The sequence below is a fragment of the Alosa pseudoharengus genome, unplaced genomic scaffold (genome assembly GCF_046254945.1).
Source record: "Alosa pseudoharengus isolate Yale_2024_CS ecotype anadromous, Long Island Sound unplaced genomic scaffold, YU_APseudo_1.1 YU_APseudo_1.1_scf_4, whole genome shotgun sequence".
NCBI lineage: Eukaryota > Metazoa > Chordata > Actinopteri > Clupeiformes > Clupeidae > Alosa > Alosa pseudoharengus.
In genome coordinates this window covers 41,684,744-41,709,961 of record NW_027468774.1, presented here as the reverse complement: position 1 = coordinate 41,709,961, position 25,218 = coordinate 41,684,744, and the positions used below count along the sequence as shown (strand labels likewise).

The 25,218-nt window shown below is 42.3% G+C and overlaps 2 protein-coding genes across 7 annotated transcripts in view; both read left to right on the top strand.

Moving 5' to 3' along the window:
• The window catches only part of pde4a (phosphodiesterase 4A, cAMP-specific), a 54,863-nt gene extending 45,581 nt beyond the window's left edge, over positions 1-9,282 (top strand). For all 4 annotated transcript variants that reach the window (XM_076266359.1, XM_076266361.1, XM_076266360.1 and 1 more), the window contains 6 exons: positions 616-780; positions 3,136-3,235; positions 3,925-4,079; positions 4,448-4,570; positions 4,927-5,109; positions 5,296-9,282. In XM_076266359.1, the coding sequence (XP_076122474.1) occupies positions 616-780; positions 3,136-3,235; positions 3,925-4,079; positions 4,448-4,570; positions 4,927-5,109; positions 5,296-5,871 (1,302 nt within the window). In that variant the 3' untranslated portion in view covers positions 5,872-9,282. The remainder of the gene's footprint in view (positions 1-615; positions 781-3,135; positions 3,236-3,924; positions 4,080-4,447; positions 4,571-4,926; positions 5,110-5,295) is intronic.
• Positions 9,283-14,702: 5,420 nt separating this feature from the next.
• prkcsh (PRKCSH beta subunit of glucosidase II) lies at positions 14,703-24,031 on the top strand. 3 transcript variants are annotated; one of them, XM_076266357.1, is made up of 18 exons: positions 14,703-14,795; positions 15,373-15,509; positions 15,635-15,751; positions 15,882-15,977; positions 16,612-16,669; positions 17,923-18,040; positions 18,772-18,901; positions 19,222-19,306; positions 19,468-19,546; positions 19,723-19,806; positions 20,371-20,529; positions 20,903-20,993; positions 21,259-21,328; positions 21,624-21,713; positions 21,906-21,980; positions 22,335-22,434; positions 23,240-23,407; positions 23,811-24,031. In XM_076266357.1, the coding sequence occupies exons 2-17, from the start codon at positions 15,416-15,418 to the stop codon at positions 23,384-23,386; spliced, it is 1,593 nt and encodes a 530-aa protein (XP_076122472.1). In that variant the 5' UTR covers positions 14,703-14,795; positions 15,373-15,415; the 3' UTR covers positions 23,387-23,407; positions 23,811-24,031. The 3 variants fall into 3 exon arrangements, with proteins under 3 accessions (XP_076122472.1, XP_076122473.1, XP_076122471.1); XM_076266358.1 differs by having other exon boundaries at positions 14,765-14,791; XM_076266356.1 differs by having other exon boundaries at positions 14,787-14,908.
• The last annotated feature ends 1,187 nt before the right edge of the window (positions 24,032-25,218 follow it).

Genomic DNA, 25,218 nt, shown 5'->3' with positions numbered 1-25,218 from the left:
CCATCTCTAACCTAATGCACTTTCATGGTTCACGTTTAGTGTCATGCCTATCGGAACACACATCTGGTCTGATTGTCTATGCAACACAAAGTGAAGGAGGCAGCAGAGGCAGCAGTATGTCATAGTCGTTTTCATTTCACCATAGAATGCCCTTTTTCATCCTTCCAATAACCAAACATATGCATTATTTGTGTGAGACTTTGTCATGTTTAGTTGGCACCTTCCAGTGTTCACAGGACTTATTACAGTACACATATTTTCGTGAGCATGCCTTCCTTTATGATTTATATAGAGTATGGGCAGGATATTTGGTAAGGTTGCTGACCAGGGTCCTGAAAATCTAGGTAATACCTAAACCTGTAACAGGTCAGATGTCCCAAACTTGGTTTGTAAATCAGTAAATAATTGACCTCTCATGTTGAGTAATGAGTGAAGTCAGATAAATTGGGCCACTTTTTGGCATGAAAATTCCAATATCTCCAACCTTGTCTGGCCCATTATAGCAGATGGCCCTTTACCTGACCTTCCTATATAACATGTGCATATCTGTCATTTAAGCAATAGGTACAAAGTAGGACCGGACCACTGACCTTGTTCTTGTTGGTTGTGCTAAAGGAGCGGGATTTGTTCAAGACGTTTCGGATCCCCATGGACACGTTTGTGACCTACGTGATGACCCTGGAGGACCACTACCATGCCAACGTGGCCTACCACAACAGCCTGCATGCCGCCGATGTCACGCAGTCCACACATGTGCTGCTCTCCACCCCTGCCCTGGACGTGAGTCTCGCCTCCCAGGATCTCTCTCAGCAAGTCCACATGTTTGGATGTTTGTGATGATTGCTTAGAATCTGGAGGCATCCCACTGAAATAGTGACCTTGAAAGATATAGAATACAAATGCATACAAGCCTATACCCATGGATTTGGGTTGGTGGTAGTAGTGGTTAAGTTCACCTGTAAAGGTTATAGTGGATTTTAGGCTCATCCTGAAATTTCACCCGAAAGCCGAATATCCCTAACTTTTTGTGGGTAGTGTATGAATGTAAATGTTTACAGTGTTAATGACATTTGAACCTTCTAAACCAATCCAACCCACTCCTGAATGGAGGAATCAAAAGAGGGCAAGGAGGCTAAAACTACACAGCAGGCAGATAGGGATGGACCTTAGAGGTAAATCATTTACATTTACATTGAGCAGATGCTTCTATCCAAAGCGACTTACATATGTCATTTATATTACAAGGGCCACTGTCCCTAGAACAACTCGGGGTTAAGTGCCTTGCACAAGGGCACAACGGTGGAAGTCGGGAATTGAACCCACAACTTTTCAGGCTACTACATGCTAGCCCAGCTCCTTAATGTGACGACCTCTAAAATGTTGAATGCGCATGTAAAACAGTTCAATGTTTCAGTACTTTCTGTACTGAAACATTAAATTTCATCCAAAAGCCAGATATCCCTAACTTTTTGTGAGTAGTGTATTTAGGCCACATTTCACCACGGTTCTCTGCAGATGTACATATCTTTATGTCTTTATATGTCTGACTATGCAAAACTAGTCAGACGGAGTCTCACACAGGGTGTACACAGCAGTCCTGCATCTTATGAACACAATGCAGGTTTCAACTGATTATTGAATATACAGTATCTCACAAAAGTGAGTACACCCCTCACATTTCTGCAAATATTTTATTATATCATTTCACGGGACAACACTGAAGAAATGACACTTTGATACAATGTAAAGTAGTGAGTGTACAGCTTGTATAACAATGTAAATTTGCTGTCCCCTCAAAATAACTCGACACACAGCCATTAATGTATAATGGCAACAAAAGTGAGTACACACCTAAGTGAAAATGTCCAAATTGGGCCCAAAGTGTCAATATTTTGTGTGGCCCCCATTATTTTCCAGCACTGCCTTAACCCTCTTGGGCAAGGAGTTCACCAGAGCTTCACAGGTTGCCACTGGAATCCTCTTCCACTCCTCCATGATGACATCACGGAGCTGGTGGATGTTCGAGACCTTGCGTTCCTCCACCTTCCGTTTGAGGATGCCCCACAGATGCACAATAGGCTTTAGGTCTGGAGACATTTAGCCAGTCCATCATCTTCTTTAGCAAGGCAGTGGTCGTCTTGGAGGTGTGTTTGGGGTTGTTATCATGTTGGTATACTGCCCTGCGGCCCAGTTTACAAGGAGAGGGCATCATGCTCTGCTTCAGTATGTCACAGTACATGTTGGCATTCATGGTTCCCTCAATGAACTGTAGCTCCCAAGTGCCAGCAGCAGTCATGCAGCCCCAGACCATGACACTCCCAACACCATGCTTGACTGTAGGCAAGACACACTTGTCTTTGTACTCCTCAGCTGGTTGCTGCCACATACGCTTGACACCATATACGTTTATTTTGGTCTAATCAGACCACAGGACATGGTTCCAGTAATCCATGTCCTTAGTCTGATTGTCTTCAGCAAACTGTTTGTGGGCTTTCTTGTGCATCATCTTTAGAAGAGGCTTCCTTCTGTACTATCTGGTATGGGCAGAGTATGGGCAGGATATTTGGTAAGGTTGCTGACCAGGGTCCTGAAAATCTAGGTAATACCTAAACCTGTAACAGGTCAGATGTCCCAAACTTGGTTTGTAAATCAGTAAATAAATTACCTCTGAGTGAAGTCAGATAAATTTGGCATGAAAATTCCAATATCTCCAACCTTGTCTGGCCCATTATAGCACATGGCCCTTTACCTGACCTTCCTATATAACATATCTGTCATTTAAGCATTAGGTACAAAGTGGGACCGGACCACTGACCTTGTTCTTGTTGGTTGTGCTAAAGGAGCGGGATTTGTTCAAGATTTGTTCACAGGCTGATCCACCCCCCACCCCTTCAACCTCTGCAGCAATGCCAGCAGCACTGATACGCCTATTTGGCAAAGACAACCTCTGGATATGAGGTTGAGCATGTGCACTCAACTTTGGTTGACCATGGCGAGGCCTGTTCTGAGTGGAACCTGTCCTGTTAAACTGATATAACAAAATATTTACAAAAATGTGAGGGGTGTACTCAATTTTGTGAGATACTGTATACCCGTCACTCTATGAAAACAACTGAATGTTGACTCTTCCATTAGGCTGTGTTCACTGACCTTGAAATTCTGGCAGCGTTGTTCGCTGCTGCCATTCATGATGTGGACCATCCTGGAGTCTCCAACCAGTTCCTCATTAATACTAGTAAGTGTCGTTCTTACACATCCCCCCCCCCCCCCAGGCCCAAGACACCAACACACAACCAGGTAAGTATTGTAAGTATTGTTCTTGCACACATTTCCCCTCCACGCCCAAGACACCCACACAAAGACCTGCACACACACAACCAGTTTCTCGTTAATACCACTAAGGCTGACACTCGTACTTTGTACTCTGGTTAAACAGTTTAAAGCAACACCAAAGAACTTTTCTTCTGTTGCACGCACGCTATTTGTTTATCCAGCAACGGCTTTGCAAATAACGATGTCCATAGACAAGGTAGAATATGTTGCATGATTTTATGAAAGTATTATGTATTGCGACATCATGTAAGTCAAATGTGTAGTTTCTTATGTCTCATTCCATCGAACTACAAGCCCGCTACCCGATCTGGCAAACTTACATAGTGCGGTTATAGCCGATAGAGGGCCGCGAAGCGAATGCAGAAGTGCCGTTCACCCTGTTACGAGTTGATGAACCACGGAAACAATTTTGGAAACATTATTTTAAGGTACAAAAAACTCTTTGGTGTTGCTTTAACAAAAACACATGATGATGATTACCATCAAAACTGTGTTAATGATAGTAGCCATGCAGTAGTAACAATCACCGCTTGAGACCCACACATGTTAACATTAGTTCTGCGTTTCTGACCTGGTTCCGCTCTGTTCCAGACTCAGAGCTGGCGCTGATGTACAACGATGAGTCAGTCCTGGAGAACCATCACCTGGCCGTGGGCTTCAAGCTCCTACACGAGGAGAACTGCGACATCTTCCAGAGTCTGAGCAAGAGGCAACGGCAGAGCCTCCGCAAGCTTGTCATTGACATGGTGAGACCCTCAACACCCTCGAACATTGTATTACACCCAGATATTACTATTATTAAGGGCATTTTTTACCCTTCTTCCAGATAGTACAGTGTCCAAATCAATGTCCAAATATGTCCAATATCCAAAAGAGCTATACTGTACATTGTCCACCATCAGTATGTGTGGATTTCCTGGTTACTGACCCTGTGACCTTGGTGTTGTTCACACCTTGCTCTACTGATTCAGCTACAGGAACCCCTCTCATTTCTCCCATGTATTAAACACTAGCATAAGACTTTGCTTACCAACAGTTGTTGTTACTAGTATAAGCTGCCTAATGTGAGGGAACGGTCGTCTGAGGTAACGTTACGTTATCTTTTTTTGTGAAGGTGTTGGCGACGGACATGTCCAAACACATGAGCTTGTTGGCCGACTTGAAGACGATGGTGGAGACAAAGAAAGTGACAAGCTCTGGAGTGCTGCTGCTGGACCACTACACTGATCGCATCCAGGTAGGCACAGGCATCTAAGGCACCCTTTGATGTGAAATATAAACAAATGAAATCATTTGAAATGCTTTGAAATTTGAAATATATAAACAAATACACCTGGGCTAAAACAGGAAAAAAAGAAGAGTAAATATTGTGGAAATACCCTACAAGGAAACACTCTTTATACTTCATGCTGCTTTTCACATTACATGTTTCCTTGATCATTTCAAGCATTTGTAATTTTTTGACAACAAAAGTAACTGAAGTTAGCTGTTGTTTACAAAATTACCTGAGTAATTTCTCATACAGAATATCAAGGTCAACGTGTGTGTATGTATGTGTGTGGTCTGTTTGTCTTAATGTGTGTACATTCTTAGGTGTTGAGGAACATGGTGCACTGCGCTGACCTGAGTAACCCCACCAAGCCTCTGGCTGTGTACCGCCAGTGGACAGAGCGCATCATGGAGGAGTTCTTCAGGCAGGGGGACAAGGAGCGAGAGAGGGGCATGGAGATCAGCCCAATGTGTGACAAACACACCGCCTCAGTGGAGAAGAGTCAGGTACACTCACACACACACACACACACACACATACACACACACACACAGAATCACAGAAACTTTCACACAGACACACATTAACACTTAGATGTCCTCATAGATGCGCATTCTCTCTCACACACACACACACACACACACACACACACACACTCCCAATGTTATTTGTAACATATCTAATCTCTGCAGGTGGGCTTCATCGACTACATCGTCCACCCCCTGTGGGAGACGTGGGGTGACCTGGTGCACCCAGATGCCCAGGACATGTTGGACACACTGGAGGACAACAGGGACTGGTACCAGAGCACCATCCCCCAGAGCCCGTCACCGCCGGCCGACCACCCGCATAACCAGCTGGACGCCTGCGTGGACAAGTTCCAGTTCGAGCTGACGCTGGAGGAGTCCAGCGAGGGCGGCGGTGGAGGTGGGATGGAGGCAGGTGAGCAGGAGGCGGAGCAGGGAGACGAGCCCAGCCAGAACCACGTGGACCGCAGAGAGGCCTGCTGCTACAGGGAGGAAGAGGAGGAGGAGGAAGGAGAGGAGAAAGGAGGGAGAAAGGGTGTGGAGGAGGAGGAGAAGATGGAGGAGGGTGAGGAAGAGGAGGAGGAAGAGGAGGGTGCACGGGGGGAGCGCGTCGGCCAGCCTGGCCGGCGACGGCTGCAGGTCCAGTCGGTGGTGGTGGAGGAGGATGAGGGCAGCCCCGTGGAGCCGCCCGAGGATGACGAGGCGGCAGAAGAGTCGTCCTCGCCCGCCGACGACACATGAGTTCCGCCCAGTCCCCAGCGCGCCGCCGCCGGGGATTGTGGGATATCGGACATCCTATGGGAATATTCTTGTTCAGTACCCCCCACCCCCCCCCCCATTCCTGAGGCACCTGCTGGCAATGTGTGGCCGAGCCAGAGACAAGTAGGACTTACGTAACAACTCAATAAGACATTCAATGTTATTTTTTGAAAAAGGGAACACAAACAATACAGATTGATGCGTAAATAACACAGCCACTGTAGAACTGAAGGGGAAAACTGGGAGTGTTGTCAAATATGGGTTTGAGATTTAGAGTGGAGAGAGAGGAACTAAGGGAGCCATTTGTTGTAGGGCTATTGGAGATAGTGTAGCACCCTGGATCCATCACACACACACACACACACACACACACACACACACACACACACACACACACACAGGCAGACACCTAGTAAGATAAATATCAAATATCACAACATGCATAAGAATATATGCACGCATATATGTATGTGTGTGTGATGTGCTGTGATGGGGATTTAGACTGAAGGTGTATCTTTCTGGAATAAGCCATCTCTATATGGAATAACTAAATGGTGAGTATCAAGTCTGTGTTTGTGAACATTTTACAGTAGAACTCTGTCCTCCTCAGAACTACCTATGATAAACGACCCTGAGGGACTTATTTTTCCATTTCTGTCGGAAAGAATCCGTCAGGACGCTGGTTCCTGTGAGCGAGCTAGCAGGTCGCGCAAGGCGACGAGGACAGGATGTTGTTGTTGTTGTCGCCGTTGTCGTCAGGGGGGATCTCGGTCTCAGAGACTGGACTGCCATTCCCTTCCTGTCTACCCTTTACCAGGAGTGCTACCGGAGCAAGATGGCTGCGTGCCTTTCTGAACCAGCAGCTCCCCAAACTGGAGCTGTCACGAAGCAATGCATCGTGGGACAGGAGTGTCAGCTTTTGTCTTCATTTTTTGATTGTCACTTGCTTTAAAGGAAGAAAATAATAATAATACAATATTAACTGATCTCAGATTTTTGTTTGTCAAACATCGACATTGGCATTTTTTGAATGTTGTAAGTCTTCCTTTTACTGCTTTTGTGTTCCTCATTACCATCAAGGAGAATTTAATTTTGTTGTGTGTGTGTGTGTGTGTCATATAAAAAATGATAGTCACTTTCTGAGGATAAGCCATGTGATGCTTTTTAACATATGTTTCGCCTAAATTCTACTTACAATATTGTAGTCCTGCCAAATAATGCGGAAGCAACAGAGTAATGTCAAGAGCAGCACAGTTTCGCACCCCGCCTCTCACCCACAACCCACCCATCACTTACTGTATGTAACGCTCGGTCTTGCCCAAACATTCTCAGTCATGTCTTGCCAAACGGACTGGTTGGAAGCCAGATCAAGCAGAGGAGCTTTCCATATGGTCAGCGAAAGACAACAAAAGAGAGAAATAGAGAAAGAGAGAGAGAGCTGACTGAGTATAGAGACAATTTGAATAAGTTATGAGGGATATATAGGGAAGCCACTCACCACCATTGTTCCGTTCGATGCTTATTTTGCCTTAATGTCAATAGCAGGGTTCCTGCCTGCCACTATGTAGATTTCTAAGATACTCTATCCCAGTATACTTACTGTAGGTCACGTCTGTATGCCTCACTGTCTATAAGTGTCTGTTTACATTGCATATGGAAGTGTTTGCAGATGTGGTTGGAGTTTGATCTCTCTGGTACAGTGACGTAGCTGAGGTAAAATCTGCATAAATGGCCTGTGTTGAGTTGAATAGTGTTGCCTAAAAATCTCTTAAACTTGTGGACTGACAATGGAATTAGAATAACTGTTGATGTGCAATTGGATGTTTGAGGCCCAGGGTTCTAGCTGTTTTGTCTTGTGCGAGCATACCCGTTGATAAAAACTGTGAGAAAGCACTTAAAGAAATGGGCGAGAGGCACGTGTGCGTTGGGAGGTGTCTTACCTTCACCGTGACTGGACGTCTCAGTGTGGACAAAGCTTGCACGTCTTCAAAGCAATCTAAGACACAAAGAGTCCCACATCATTTGGCATGAGAAACATGAGATCTGACTTTGAAATGAGGAACAGAAGTGCCAGGAAGCCATCAGTTTGAGGTGCTGTTTAAAATCAGAGGGTCTCAATGGCAACTGTGCTGTTACACGAGCGCTAGAGGTCACTGCTTGTGTCGATAAGGGACATTGTCATATGCGTGTCATACCTTAGAGACGGTTTCTTTGTCGTGTGGCTTTTTGTTCTTGTTGTGTGCTCTTAAAAGCAAAGAAATATGCTATTTGCCATTTTAACACGATACTGTAGCAATCGTTTCTTAATAAGAAATTATTCAATTAATTAACTTGCTGCCATTCTTTTTTGAATATAAACACACTAAATACCACAAGTGTTTTCTTTGAACAGTTTGTGTACAGTTTTTATTTTTGTATGATTCTGGTTGATGGTTTTGAAATTGAATAATTATAACAACATACAGTATAATATAAATATTAGCATTATCACTGCTTGTTTTGTATATATTGTAATGTTGGATTGTAAATTTGAAATCTCCTGAGGAACCAATCAGCCTCATTTTAGTTGTACTGAGATGTAGTTCCAAATTACAAAATCATCCTCCTCATCCTCACTCTCTCTATCTCTCTTTCTCTCTCTCTCTCTCTCTCCTAGTACTCTACTGAAGTTCTTGCTATCTTTATTTATGTACTATATATTTGAATTGTATGAATTGAGATGGTCTAAATTGTTTAAATAACAAATATTTCTGTATGCGCACTTTAATTTTTAATTGGTCGTGCGGTAGACTTTGTGGGGAAAGTTTGATTGGGGTTTGTGTGAGTGCATTCGTCCATGCGTGCATGTGCATATATAAGAGAGAGAGCGTGTATGTGTGTGTGTGTGTGTGTAAGCATCACTATTGCACAAGGGAGAAACTGAGCGTGTTAGCAGGAACCACAGAGCCTGGTTTCAAATCTGTACATTGCACCCTTACTCTGGGAGGAATAGATGACTACTTTGATGTGGGGAAGAAATGTATGATTGTGATGTCTCCCGTAAGATTGTGTTTCAAGACAGATTAGAGTACGCATAAATAGGAGGGATTCAAGGTGTGTTTTCCCCCTTTTTTGTTGGGTTAGATTTTCTTTACACTTTATTCCTTTTTAGAACAATTCTCTGGGCTTAAACCGATGTGTTTCTTGTTCACACATTATGAAAATAATAAAAATGGAAAAGACCATAAAATGATTGTAATATTTGTAAAAAAATATTGCTGTAATGTGTAAATGTGTTCAAGTTATTTTATATTATATTATTTTTATGAGAGGTTTTCTTTTGAGAGAACTGAGGTGTCATTTTGTGAATAAAATGCATTTAATAAGCAAACTGCTATATATATATATATATATATATATATATATATATATATATATATATATATATATATATATATATATATATATATATATATATATATACACATCAGTATATTTTTCTTTTATTTTACTGTTCAGTACTGTAAAGTGTGTCAAACCTACAAATAAAGGAGGATTTTTTGAATAAAAAAGCTCACACAAAGTGTATTATATTGCCGTTATTTGTACATTTTTGAGAGCTACAGATTACTTTTGAATGAGGACAACAAAATGTTTGTGATGCATGATTGTTTAATGAAGGAGTAGGACATGACATGAGACAATATTAGCTTTCTCACAGTTTAATGAAGCAACTTGCTAGATAATTATCAGGACCTATCTGTCAAGCCAATTTTGCATTTTGCATGTTAGCTGGTTTTCGGAATGATGGCTGCTTTTTCCATGGGGCAACAATTGTGCCAATAATGGTTTCTGAACATTTGTTTTTGAAACACATGAGGGCACAGTTTTTCTTCATGGAACTGGATAGCAAGTAGGATATGTCATTTCCTGTTTTGTTTTTTTGGCAATAGGGCTGATGCACATATTTACAGTGTGACTAAATCTCAAGACAGTTTATAATAGCAATTTAAATTGTCATTCTTACATGATGTAAAATAGCCTGCAACTATTGAACTTAGGCCTACCTTGTGTAAGGTTTAAGGCAGCTCTGTTATCATCTTTAAACAAGGGTTCTTTCTAAAATAGGCTATTAAATGGGCTAATTGAAATAAATGTGGTTCAATTTGGTATCCTGAACAGTGCAAAGCAGCAGGTTGTGCGTGTGTGTGTGAGTGAGAGAGAGAGAGAGGCTAGGCCTATGCTTGGGGATATTTTTTTTGTAGGCCCAATTGGAAGTTTTCTGAAATATGATGTGTGAATATGCAAATGAGTCATTTTCTAGTCTAATGAGCTAATTTGCATACATTTCAAGTACAGAAATCTTAACACTAGATCAAAGTCAGGTTCAAATTCTTCTTTTTCTTTTTCATTTTGGTGACATATTAGAGTGAAATGCAATTCCTCATATGATATCAGCTAAATTGGGCCACTTTTTGGTAAATCAGTTGGGAAAATAATATAATACTATATATGCCTTTTCCAAGTGTTTTTATAATTACTAATGACTGTTTTTGATCATTTTGTGTTGAAATTATGTCATAAAATATAATTATTTAGGCCCTACAGTTCTTGAAACATCAACTGTGCCAACTTTTTTTGCATAAGCAGTTTCAGGTAAAATGGGCCAGCATCTAAGGTAAAATGGGCCAGCTGTTTCAGATAAGCATTCGGCCAGTCAAAATGCAAAGGGAATGGTAATTTATCATCAATTTTAATTTCAAAACACAATATTTATATGTGCCATTAAAAAAAACACATTTTGGGTGCAAACTCACATATTGCAATTAAAAAAGACCATTTTGGAACAGCACAGATCAGTGAATAGATCAGTGACAGATCAGTGTTTGTGTGTGTGTGTGAACAACACATTTTGAACGAAATGCGCAAATTACAAAAATTCATACAAAACTGGTAACTGATATATTAAAAATTAAAACATTGATATCATTATTCTCCTCTCTGCTTGTCTCCTCTCTCATCCTTCCTCCTCTCATTTCCTCTCTCTTTCCTTCTCCCTCTCTCCTCTCCTCTCACTTCATTCGCATTTGCTATACTCACTGTAAATAAAATATCAACCACCATTATTACTGGGGGGGGGGGCGTACGTGTGTTTGTGTCCGTGCATGTGTGCGCGTTGGTTGGTGTGCGAGTGTGTGGGTGAATGCGTATGTGCACACACACACACACACACACACCCTCACACACATGTGTATGTGTGTTTGTGAGTGACACAGAGGATGGCCCATTTTAGCTGAAACCATGTGGCCCATTTTACCTCAGTGGGTTAAGGTAAATTGGGCCGCTAAGAAAAACATCACTTTTACAAAAAATAAGTTCATATACCAAACTAACAGCATTATTTCTGGTGGATGCCATCAAGACAGATATTATGCACAGTTTTTTTTATGTGCATGTTTGTTTTTTATAGATTTATCATCCTTATAATAGTTTAGTTAGATTTGATATGCCAGGCTACTTACCATGCAGCTTTCTGGTGCAGTCTTGATTTGAACTATTGCCCCGCCCACCATAGCAACCATAACCCAATCAAATCACCTGTTACTTGTCAAGCACAGTTATGACAACAGTCTGAAATCCTTTGCAGTCATTGGCTCTAAATTCCAAAAGGGGCTGGGACTCCCAAACCTTAAATGGCCCATTTTAGCTGATGGCCCATTTTACTAGGCCTGTCAAACTCGATTCCTTTTAAGGATCCGGGTTATTCTGAGTCACTCACTAAACTGATCCGGGTTGAACGAGTCACTTGAGTCACTTGAGTCAGTATTGCTAAATTGCAAAAAAATTCAGTCCTACGTTCAAGCAGTGCAGTGGGGTGCTTCATTTCGTTAAGTGCCTTCTCATGTTGGATGTGGATCCTCCATGATTTGAAACCAGGTTTTTGCAGTACTTGCATTTAGCCTAAGAGTTTTGCTCTCCTGGTCAAAGTGCATCCACACATTGTTCATCTTTTTGGTGCTCATGTTCAGAAACTTTGATCTTATTGACAGAGAGGGTAGCCTATATAATAATTAATTATTTGTTGTTGTTTTGTTAACAATAGAAAATTTGCCTAGGTCTAATGCTACTCTGCTACAATGTTTATTACCACTACTATACTAATAGTAGGCTACTAGGAATCTATTCTAATAGGTATTACTAGGCAACTAATATTATTAGCCTATTAATCATAGCTATATATATATATATATATATATATCATGTTAGGTAGCCTAATATAATATAATATAATATAATATAAAATAGCCTAATATAATAGCATCAAAACCTCCACCCACTCACGGGAAAGAAAGCAGTTTGAGCCAGACTGTTTATTTATTGTCTTAACCTAGCCTTTGCAATTGACTTTCAATGTAGACATAGAAGTAGAAATGCCCTGCAGTGAATAAATTATTATTATTGTTATTATTATTATTATTACTACTACACTACTATTCTCATTAGGCCTATTATTATTATCACCTTGACACGAATAGAAACTAGGCTACTTGCTGTCTACAGATCCACTCATGACAATGTAGCCGGCTGATTCGACTGACTCGCACTCATAACAACATAATGTAACCGGTCCGCCCGACTGATCCAAATGACCCAGGTAGGCTAGCCTACTCAAGCAACTCCATACAGAGCTTGCAATGTTTCGGACTCTCTTCGCGACCTAATTGCATTTTAAAGAAGGCTATACGTGCAGAATATATGTTATTTCAGAAGTGAAAGCATAGCTTTTGTTGTGGATTTTCTTTTAACCTTGACGAGGAGTACTCGCTCCTCTAAAGATCCACTCATGACAACGTAGCCGGCTGATTCGGCTGACTCGCACTCATAACAACAACGTAACCGGCCCGCTTGGCTGATCCGACTAGCCTACTCTCCATACAGAGCTTGCAATGTTTCAGACTGTCTTCGCGACCTAATTGCATTTTAAAGTAGGCTATGCGTGCAGAATATATGTTATTTCAGAAGTGAAAGCATGGCTTTTGTTGTGGATTTTCTTTTAACCTTGACGAGGAGTTACTCGCTCCTCTAAAGATCCACTCATGACAACGTAGCCGGCTGATTCGGCTGACTCGCACTCATAACAACAACGTAACCGGCCCGCTTGGCTGATCCGACTGGCTACTCTCCAGAGCTTGCAATGTTTCGGACTGTCTTCGCGACCTAATTGCATTTTAAAGTAGGCTATGCGTGCAGAACATATGTTATTTCAGAAGTGAAATCATGGCTTTTGTTGTGGATTTGTTTTTCACCTTGACGAGGAGTTACTCTAAAGATCCACTCATGACAACGTAGCCGGCTGATTCGGCTGACTCGCACTCATAACAACCTAACCGGCCCGCCCGGCTGACTCGACTGACCCGGGTAGATAGGCTACTCAAGCAGCTCCATGAGCGTGCAGTTCGGACTGTCTGCACGACCTAATTGCATTTTAATATGCTACATCTATACACCAAATCTAATTATGTCTAGGCTACATGCAGAACATTGAGTGTTATTTCAGAAGTGAAAGAAATGGCTTTTGTTGTGGAATTGCTTTTCACCTCGAGGAGGAGCTACTCGCTCTTGCAGATCCACTCATGACAACGTAGCCGGCTGATTCGACTGACTCGTACTCAACGTAGCCTAACCGGCCGGCTGATCCGACTAACCCGGATTGCTACTCAGCCGCTCCAATCTGAGTCCCATGGTCTGTGAGTCTGCAATGTTTCCGGCTCTGCGGGAAGTTAACCAGTTATCTCGGACTGCCTGCTCACTCAGTCGCTTGAGTTGATTTGTGGAGTTGTGGTTGCCTACGAAATTGTTACATTTTTGGCAGCTACAATGGCTAGGGCTAGGAGGCTAGCTAATGTTGCAAGAGGTTTGTGTGTGGCGCTGTTTATCGTTTTAGATTGAATTGTAGTAGGACTCAACTGATCCGAGTTAATGATACTAGAGACTCGCGACTCATGGGTTAATTTAAAGATACGGGTGAAAGATCCGAGTGAATCACAACTCAAACAGGCTTACATTTTACCTGATATCACCCCTAACATTCTCTAACCTTCGTGATTTCGAATTGGTGCAGTTTTCAGCACAAAAACTCATTTTATTCTTTTAATGGAGAACATTGCTCTATACTGTTCTATGCTGCTTTCTGCCTCTTAGTTGCGCACGCATGTTTTCGTGAAGTTGCATAGAAATCGATATATAGGAGTAATAACTGAAACGGAATAACTGGAAACGTTAGTGTTTGTAATTGAAGTAGAGATTTCTGGTTGAGATTTGAGAAAATGTGTTTGTGAAAAGATGTTTTTTAATGGCTGTCCAAAATAAAAAGATATTTTTTTTAACCTGACTTAAGGTTTCTGTAGCCTAGGCCTACTTAAAATGTATGCAAAGTATTGCATTTCAGTAGAAAATGGCTCATTTACATATTTAGTCCTATACATACAATTTCAGATAAAAGCAATACAAGAAATTATTGACTTAATGTAGATCAGCTGTGGAAGTTCTGTGGGGCTATTAGCCTATTCACCTGTAAGACATCCCTCCGTAGACATACAATGGACATAAACAGGCTGATAAAAACACAAAAAGCTAACCCAAATGCAGTGCTATCGCATATTTTCTCATTCTAGGGTGGTATGTCAAAAAATACTATGAGACTTATTCTCCTTGAATGTTACCGATTGATCAAAATTACGGGGTCTGGTGTCTAGTGCAAGAGAGTCTAGTGTCTACCTAGTGTTCATTATTTTCCAACAGGTGTGCCAGCCACCATTTCCCACAAGGCATTGAAGAAAATGGCCTCGCTGTAAACCAATCAAATCAGAACAACACTATGCGTCTGTAAACGCTGGACGCCTCCCCTGCAACGGCTACGGAAGTAGGTAAATGAAGAATTAGCTGATTTACTAGAACTGGTTAAATTATATGTCAGTTTCCTTGAATGCACGGTTTTGTGGGCTATATTGTAAGATACGCAAACGTACTACTACAAACGGTGAGATAAATGTTTTTCAGAAAGTTAACCCGACTGTGGAATCACATTGATGCCATCTCGTTTAATAAAGAGATTGTTCGAATTAGCATGCGTTAGCTCGTGGTTGTTTAACCCATAGTGCTAGACAGTAAACAGGTCTAAGTTAACCTTGCTGTCTGATATGGCTTTAGCCAGAAAGCTAAAAAAGACCTTTCTTATATCGCTGAAGTAACGTTAACTAGCATTGGTTGATCGCTGCATTAAATAAGGCAATACTCAAACTTCCGTTTAGAAGTTTCCTTTAGTTTAGGGGCCTGAAACAGTCATAAAACGTTTTAAAACCTAGCGTAGAAAACGTAGGGTTGATGGGAATATGCAATTTAGCAAACTGTTGTTGTGAGCTACCCTCAGCTATTCATGATTACAATTCCTGATATGATTGCCAGCTCGATGTTCGTCCTGACATCAATATTTTTTCATTTTAGGTGTGAATAACCTAAGTGTCTTGTCTCGCATCCCCTCTGCATCATGTTCTGTGCGTATCTACTGTTGGCCATAAGTCTCTGTGTTAGCTTTGCTAATGCTGTTGAAGTTCAGCGGCCTCGTGGAGTTCCTCTGTCTAGTAAGTTAATGGTGACTCACTGGACCTCCTGTTGAATTTATAGAATACCAAGCGAAATAAATACCTAGCAACGTTCACCCATGTATCCTCCATGTATTTTTCTGTCTTGGTCTTACCTCTAACAGAGCGGCAGTTCTATGAGGAGAACAAGCCATTCACCTGTCTGGATGGGTCTCGAACCATTCCATTCGACCGTGTAAATGACGACTACTGTGACTGCAAGGATGGATCGGATGAACCAGGTATGTGGCACACAAATAGGAATGCACAGAACAGAAGAATATATTTCATACCATAGGCTTACACCATGAGCCCACTATCACTGATTCAATATCAATTCAATTCAATAAATATGTGTGTTTGTTCCCATAGGCACGGCTGCCTGTCCCAATGGTAGTTTTCATTGCACCAATGCAGGATACAAACCCACTTTTATCCCATCATCTCGTATTAATGATGGCATATGTGGTAAGGAGATGTTGTTGCACTTGTCCCAAACTCTGATCCTGACACGCATGAAATATTGAAGTGTAGATAAAATAAGGTTTTTATACTTGTCCCCATGAAAAACCCTGTTTGTTTTGACTGTTTATTTGATACATTTATGTATTCACCTGATGCAAATGCATATATGTATGTCACCTTAATCCATCGTTTCCCAACCTTGGGGTCAGGACCTTATGTGGGGTCGCCTGAAATTCAAATGGGGTTGGCTGAGATACTGGGTCTCTCACAATTGAATAGTACATTACATAAAAATATACATAAATCAAACAAACAAACAAAAATTCCCCCATGATATCCAAGGTAATGGATCATTCATTACAATATAGCTAAGTAAACTTAGACAGCCCGCATGAGATGTTTAATTGACGGAATTATGCTAGATCAATGTTCGAAACAATGTAGCAAAACAACCAGGCCATTTGGGGCAAATCAAAATACCGCTCTCCTCTAGATGTTACACTAGAGATGAGTTGAGCTATCTCTCACAACATGTGAATGATTGGGATTACGTTTGTGACATCAAAATAGGGTCACTGGCCAAAAAAGGTTGGGAACCTCTGCCTTAGTCTTTCTTAAAATGTGTGTTTTTCCACAGACTGCTGTGACACAACTGACGAATACAACAGTGGCGCCTCATGTCAGAACACCTGCAAGTAAGCGCTTTAATTCATTACATCTGAGTGAGTGTTTCTGACTAGATTATTTGATTTGAGCTAGTTGACTCAGTGTTCAGGTTGTAAGAAAAACACAAGGTGTTCAAAGGGAAAAAAAGGATGTTTCTTTGGTTAATGCAGCTTCAATCTTTATTCCAATAAAAAGCAATCACAGAAGTACATGTGACGTACTTCTGGGCACCAATGTTGTAGAGTGACCCTTGATGAGTCTTGAAGAGTAAAAACTAACTATTGAGTATCTCAAACTCTTGGGATATATTCTGTTTCAAAAGTCCCTCTTACACTCTAAATGTTAATGAGTAGATAACACCTTGACTGGGATGGTTATCAGATATATCAGTTTCCCCAAATGTTAGTGTTCTCACACCTCGGTTCCTTCCTGGCCCCAAGTGAGGCCATAGCATGGACCGTTGTGTTGATAAGATCACCTTGTGGGACATAAAGTAGCATGTGATGCTCTTAGACAGGGTAAACTGTACAATCTTACAAGGTCATCTGTGCGATGTTGGAATATTCTTTTTTACCTGGGCATAGAGAAAGCTACCACCACGTATGCAACACTACATTTTGGTCAGAAGAGAAACAGGCAAGCAGACAGGATAAGCTTCCATTTCAATACATTTGAGTGAATAGATACTCAACTTTAGTTGATTAAATATGCTGTTTGAGTTCTGGACCTTCAAACAATATTTTAAATACCTAGATGTATTAAGCTAGAGGCTTTATTTCTAGTATGAACAATGACAGCTCTGGAGTAGAGTTTGAGTAGAGTAGGATTTACAATTACATACAGATGTGTGACGGACTCATGATCTTCAGCTGTAATTACGATCTGTCATGCAACTCCTCTAGTGATTTGCAATGTAAATGTAGTGGGGAGGTGCTGAGTGGCTTGCGTCATTAGCCCAGAGGCTGCCAGCTCACAATGGCCTGGGTTCAAATCCTGGTCAAGCCTTCTGGCGCCCAGCTGACTCAGCTGTCTAGTCACCTGTAGCGTTTTTGGAGGACTGGGAGGTGGGTGACTGTGGTAACCTAGGTGATGCACCAGCCCTCAAACTCTGGGTCATCATGGTGCCCCCCATGGAACCCTCAAGGAGATCAAAGACCAAAGACCAGTTTGACTGCAAATGAACTCTAAACACTAAGCCTGTTTGAGCACCCCAACACACACACACACTAAGCACTCAACGTCATATGTGTGAAGCCTAAGGGTTTGTGCTGTTTGCCTGTAGAGAGCTGGGCCGTCAGGAGAGGGAGACTCTCCAGAAGCAGGCCGAGATCGCCAAAGAGGGCTTCCTTCTCAAACAACAGCTAATCAACGAGGCCAAGAAACAGCGTGAGGAGAAACAGGTGAGGAAGTGCCTGCATCCAGCAGAGGGAGGGTGTGGTCACTCACTGGGTAGACACTGTGTGCATGAACAGACCGTAAGGGTATGCTGTTGGGTTTTATTTTTGCCACATACCCTCACTTGATTTTACTGGAATGGGAAACATAAAATGCATTTTCAAGTGCATTTTCAAACAGTAGATTTTTTATACAATTACATCAAACTTCTTAGGCACTGAATTGCACAAGTTCATGACATTGACATTGTGTTGTTGGTGTAATGATATGCATTACTTGGAATATTGTTGTCCTTTCGACAAATGCCCCGGAAACAGTACAAACTGTTGTGTGCAGTTTTTTCAAAATTGAACAATGTTATGATATGTCTACACACCAAAAGCAAGAGGCTAATAACAATTACAATTACCTACAAATATAACATCCACGAGCATCTAGTGCAAAATATTGGTCATCATGCAAGCTCATTGTGGACTATTGTTATTAAGAGGAGTTCTTTAGATACCATTACATTTCTTGGGATAACATTTTAGTCATCTTTTTAGTGAAGTGTTATAATGTATCAAAATAAAAGCAAGAGAGATAACAGAGAAAATGTCATTAGTGTGAAGTGAAATCCATGAAATCCGAGTGAGATCGATCCATCCATGAAAGAATGTCAGTTTCATCCTCTGCCCGATGGCTGTATCTCAGCAAATAGGAGGCTGACATGTGTCCTCTGCTCTTCTCTGCACAGGGCAAGATGACAGAGATGCAGACCAACCGGAGGACCATGGAGGAGAAAGTGGAGGCGTTGAGAACAGTGAAGGAAGTGGCGGAGCAGCCTGAGAAGGAAGCCAAAGAGCGCCACCTCAAGGCCTGGGAAGGTAAGTGCAGCCTTGTAGTTAACCGAATGGGCCACAGTGTTTTGTAGGCTTAGCACGTTTGATGTCTTGCGTCTGCCTAATGTTATTGTGTGAGTGGTGTAAAGTTTCATCTATGTGGTTACAAGATATTATTTGAAATGAAATATAAATTATACCATGTGATCAAGGCATATTTCACTGGAAAGAAACATAAAATTATACATATCTAGTAGTTATAGATGTTGAGAGTTAGGCTAAGCTTTAGTTGTTGTGATCTCTTAAATAAGAAGTATAATGGAAATGGAATTGACCTTGTGAAAATCGCCATCTCTTCAATCCAGACCAAAAGGCTATCATTCGTGCAGAGAAGGACAAAACCAAGATGGCGGAAGCATTTTTGGAACTGGATGATGATGCAGATGGCTAGTAAGTCTAACTGTGTGTAAGTGTGTGTGTGACAGATTGCTTTGTGTGTCTTGGCCAGTGATTAATGCGGTTTTGTGTGTGTGTGTGTGTGTGTGTGTGTGTGTGTGTGTGTGTGTGTGTGTGTGTGTGTGTGTGTGTGTGTGTGTGTGTCTTTGTTGTAGTGTGTCTGTAGTAGAGTTGCAGTCCCACACTGAGCTCGACCCAGACTCTGATGGAGCTCTGACAGAAGCTGAAGCACAGGTATTCTTTCTTTCCTTTTTTCTTTCTTTCTTTCTTCTGTCTGTCTTTTTTCTGTCTCTTCTGCTTTGTGATCTTTTTAGGGCCTGGATAAGTGACCCACTCATGCATTTGTAGTCAGAGGTTATAGTTTGTCAGTGCTCTTGTGATATGTTTGTGATGTGGGTTTGTGTCATCAGGGCCTACTAGGTGGGGCAGGCAAAGTGGACACCTCATCATTTGAGTCTGCATGGAACAACATAAAAGACAAATACATATCTGAGGTAAGTCTCTCTCTTTCTCTGTCTCTCTCTCTCTCTCTCTCTCTCTCTCTCTCTCTCTCTCTCTCTCTCTCTCTCTCTCGTCTTTATCCCAGGCATTGTTTTTGCATACTCCCTCTCCATGAGTAGTTAAAGTCAGTTATACTTCTGTCTCGTCAGTCAGTACAATTCATTTTCATTGCAAGATGCTCTGGTTCCAAGTCAGGTGTGAGTAGTAATAAACAGGAGTCAGGAGGCGATTACATTGGCAGTACAGGTGTTAGTAGTAATAAACAGGAGTCGATCACATTGGCAGTACAGGTGTTAGTAGGAAACGGACCCTGTGCTGTAATAATGGAGGTGAACTGTTACTGAGAAAATCTTAATAAATAAACAATTGAAAAATAAATAAATAATGGAGGTGAAATTGACCACCTCTGCCACTGTTACTGCTGGTGTGGGTTGTAGGGGGTGTGTTGTGTGGGAGTGTGTTGGGGTGTGTGTGTTGTGTGGGAGTGTGTTGGGGTGTGTGTGTTGTGTGCGGCCAGTCTCCTGCTCTGACGCACTCCTCTGCGGGCTCTATCTCAGTCCCAGGCCGACTCGGCTGCGGTAGATCCCCCCGTAGAGGACAACCGTCCGCCTGTCCCAGACAATGAGCCGTACCACGACGAAGAGCCTGTTGACGAGGACGAGGAGAACGAAGATGACGATGAGGATGATGATTACCCTGAAGAGGATAGTGACAAGGTGCAGCAACGGTTCCCTCTCTTTTGTGATATCATTTGTGATCTGCTGTTCATGGTCTTTCCTCACAGGCCATAGTTATGTAGATACGTGATGTAAATAAATGCATCTCTCCAGCATGTAAATTACACATAAACTGACGAGGTAAATTGTGTGTGTGTTTGTGTGTTTGTGCGTGTGTGTGTTTGTGCGTGTGTGTGTTTGTGCGTGTGTGTCTTTGTGTGTGTGTGTTTCTGCGTGTGTGTGTGTTTGTGTTTGTGTGTGTTTGTGCGTGTGTGTGTTTGTGCGTGCGTGTGTGTGTGTGTGTGTGCGTGTGTGTGTTTGTTTGTGTGTGTGCGTGTGTTTTTTGTGTGTGTGTGTGTTTCCTCTCTCGCAGCCCATACCCTCTGTGCACACCCCGGAGAAGAGTGAGCAGGATGAGGAGGCCATGCCGCCCTACGACGCAGAGACCCAAACCCTCATCGATGGTGAGAGAGACTGAGGTCATCTGTCTGTGCCATAATGGCTGGCTCATAGTGTGTGTGTGTGTGTGTGTGTGTGTGTGTGCGCTTTTCTGGGTCTGTCTGTGTGTGTGTGTGTCTCTGGGTCTGTGCGTGTGTGCGTGTCTCTGGGTCTTTGTGTGTGTGCGTGTCTCTGGGTTTGGGGTTTGTGTGTGTAGGTATGGCCATTAGCATGCCTTGTGTGTCTCTCTGAGGTCAGCTCTCAGCCTTTGCTCTCTCCCCTGTTGTGCAGCTGCTCAGAAAACCCGCGACGACTTTGATGAGGCCGAAAGGGCTCTACGAGAAGTGGACGATCAAATCAAGTAAGTGCCAAAGCACTCCCCTCTAAAGGTTATTCTAGCTTCATTTTCTTCACAAAAATCACAGCCCTTTCTCTCTGTGTAAAGCAAGTACACTAAGGCAAAATGTCTTCATTAAACTGAACGCTTCTTCATTCAGCTTTGAAATGGTCATCCAAAACACACTGTGCAGATACGCCGTGCATCGTCATCTGTATGGATCCCATGACCCACCTGGTGGTTGTTAGTATTAGTTGAGGTACAAGGGCACTAGATTCATGAAGTGTGTGTGTGTGTGTGTGTGTGTGTGTGTTCACAGGTCCATCGAAAAGGAGCTGTCCTTTGATTTTGGTACCTCTGGGGAGTTCACTTACCTCTACAGTCAGTGCTACGATTTGACCACTAGCGAGTAAGTTTTCTCCATACACACACACACCCTCATGTTCATTGCTTGGAGGTTTAAGATAAGATAAAATATATTTTATTGCCACACAACAATGTTGGCGGTAAAAGAGGTAGCTCAATTCAATAAGGGAGAAAAGAAAGAAAGACTAATCAATATATATATATATATATATATATGCTGTCTTCTCTCTCTCAGATATATCTACAGACTCTGCCCCTTCAACCGAGTTTCACAGAAACCCAAATACGGGGGATCTGAGACCAACCTTGGGTAAGACTAGAGCTCAATCACCTCTACGTCTGTAATGTCTATGCAGACTCAACTAGTTCCTATTTGCCTTTTAAGTTCAAGTTTGTCATGTACTCCTAAAAGGATTTTGTCAGTAATGGAATTTCTTATGCTCAAAGGTAGATGGATGGTGGGTGGGGGGGGGGGTTGATGTGTGTGTGTGTGTGTGTGTGTGTGTGTGTGTGTGTTTGTGTGTCCGTACATCGGTATCGGCCCAGAATCGGTGCATCCATACTTGCTTGTTTTGCATGAAGTCCTACTCATTCTTCACGACTTTAGTGCATCCTGTTTCTGATCTTTCGTCGTCTCTCCCTCCCTCGCTCCCTCTGCCTGTAGGTCGTGGGGCTCCTGGGCCGGTCCAGAGGACAGTAAGTACATGGTGATGAAGTACGAACACGGAACAGGCTGCTGGCAGGGGCCCAACCGCTCCACTACTGTGAGTCACTCACTACAAACACTCATATAGAAAGACCACATGTACCGGTGTGTATATGTATGTATATGTGTGTGTATATACATAGTCAACGTTTTCTAGAGCATTACTCTAAAGTCTGATTCATTATTTCAAAGTATCTGCGTTGGTTTTGAATGTTTCAACCGGGAACCCTCTAGGGTCGTTCCACGTCAATTCAACCAGGGCCCACGCACTTAAGTCTCAAAAACCCTGAACATGGGCAAAATGCACCATTGAGATCAATATGTTTTGTATAGAGTTACCACAGGTTACTCTATACAACCACAGGTGGCACTGTGGTAACTCTATATAAAACATATTGATCTCAATGGTGCATTTTGCCCATATTCAGGGTGGAAAATAAAAAAGAAAGATTTGCATAAGACAAGTCAAATTGGTGTTTGGGTGCTCTGAAAATGAGACCAAAATTCAGACCCTGAAGGAATTTATTTTCGGAATTTATTAACTTTGATAAAAAAAGAGGCCGAACAAAATCATTAAGCTAAAAAACCTGCACAGTGTGCCTTTAAACAGGCTAAAACGAATTTCATTGTTGATGGTCATTTGACTCTGCTGTTGTAAGGAAGCCAGGTGCTGGACCAAAGTGTGAGGGAGAGAATGTCTAAAAAAGCTTTAATTTACCAAGTTTGAAGTTTTCATGGTGGAGCCACTGAAGCAAAGCATAAGATATTATAATGTATTTAATTTAATATGCCAGCATTTTGCCACAACTCATTAAGTGTGTGTGTGGTGTTTGTGTGTGTGTGTGTGTGTGTGTATGTCTCAGGTGAAGCTGATCTGTGGGAAGGAGACAGTGGTGATCTCCACCTCTGAGCCCAGTCGCTGTGAGTACCAGATGGAGTTCACCACCCCAGCCGTGTGCCACGAGCCAGAGCCAGTCAACCCTGACGTTGGTTCCCATACAGAGCTCTAGAGCGCACAACTCCCCCTAGAGGTCAGCTCCACTAGTACACCCTCCAGTCCTATTGAAATAAGACATCTTAAGCCAACGGCACTGTATGTCTTCCATAGTCATACGATTGTTGGTGCTATTTCTTTTGGCATACACCATACATTCCTAAATATTGTTACACTACTCATTTTCAATGTGAGGTGTGTGTGATTGCATTCTGTTCATATACATGTAATGCTATTTATTAGGACAGTGTGTAAGGTTTACTTGCATTGGCTGGGATTTCTGGTATGAATGTTGTTATGACTGTGTACAGCATATGTATTGGTTATTGACATAGTATGCTTCTTCATGACTATATCTTAAATTATGATAGAGGCCTACGTTTGTAGTCTCTGGACTGTGGTCTGAGTCTCCCTCTGACTTTCCTACTCCCACCCCTCAGGTTACTGATGTATTGGGGACTTAGGCACTCATCCAAGATCTCCATGACCTCCCTGTCCCTCCGGGCTGTCACCCGTGAGCTCCAGGACTCAGGTGTTCCACCACTCTACACCTCTACACAACTCTGTCCTCCGGTTCAGCCCACAATCACAATCACTGTCGCACTGCTTTTTACATTCCATTTCTGCTAGAATCAACTAATAAAAGTCCATTTTAATGTGCCCCAAATTGTGCCATTCTCTTTATTCCAACCCCTTCCCTCCCAATCCACTACTGTTTTAAATCAGATGGTTTGACTGGCGGTAGCTAACACGCAGCCACAGTGGACTGGAATCCATTTGTGGACTCCATGCATAAGCTGTGGCTACTTTAGCATCATTGGTGGTGGCAGGGCTTGCCACAAGTAGGGTCAGTGAGTGTGTGCGTGGAGCTACCTCTACCACAGGAGCTAATGCTTCATCATGTTCTAGCACCGTGCAGTCAATGGCTGGCCTAATTGTCAGAGTCTTGTGAGTCAGATCGTCTGGGTGGCTGATGGGAACTGCCCACATAATTGCAGGCAGCGGGGGAAACAGGAAGGGAAAAAACAACTCCGACCAGCGAGATTTGTAACTTTTAAGTTTTTATTTTTTTTCTGGCATGTAAAGTACAAATAATTAAACAATTCCATGAAAAAGTCCTCAAGCATCTTCAGCTGAAATCCCAGTAATAAATATCCTAAACTAAACTGAAAGGTTTATTTTTTTTCCCCTTGGTTACATTTTTTTGTCGTTTGTTCGTTTGGTCGTGTTTGGAAGTATGAGATTTAGATATTTTCTTCAACCCACCGACATTAACATCAGTTTGTTTTGATCTAGTATTTTGTTTTCTTAATAATTGTACCATTCCTGGATATTGTTGTCAGAAGAACATTTCTAAGTAACTCTGTGTCCCCTCTAAATAAATAGACACAAATACAGTTGGTTGAGAAACAGGAACCGCTGACCCCGTTCCTAGCTCCGTGACTCCATCTCCCACAATGCATCTCTTCCATCTGCCCTTCTGCTATCCGACCTCTGATGATAAATAGCGCCCCGCTCTTGGGGTGGCTGCCATTATTTGTTTTTCACAAGCCGATGTGTTGGCCATGTCGGGGTGCTGAGTGCAGTGGGAAGAAAGCCATTGTGGGAGCACTTGGAGCCTGTGGGCCTTTGTCACTGCTCCAGAATGTTCTAGAAGTGGACACAGGCCCCGGCTCTACCCTTGCCCTAGGCCTCACCCCAGGTTCCGACTCACAGCGGGCTTCAGAAAGTGGCAGAAAAAACAAGACTGTGATTTAGAGTAAATAATCAAAAGGTTTTCATTTAACAAGACAAACAGAACACAGGCAGTAAAGGCATAACATCTAGCACACAGCATTTATGTTTATA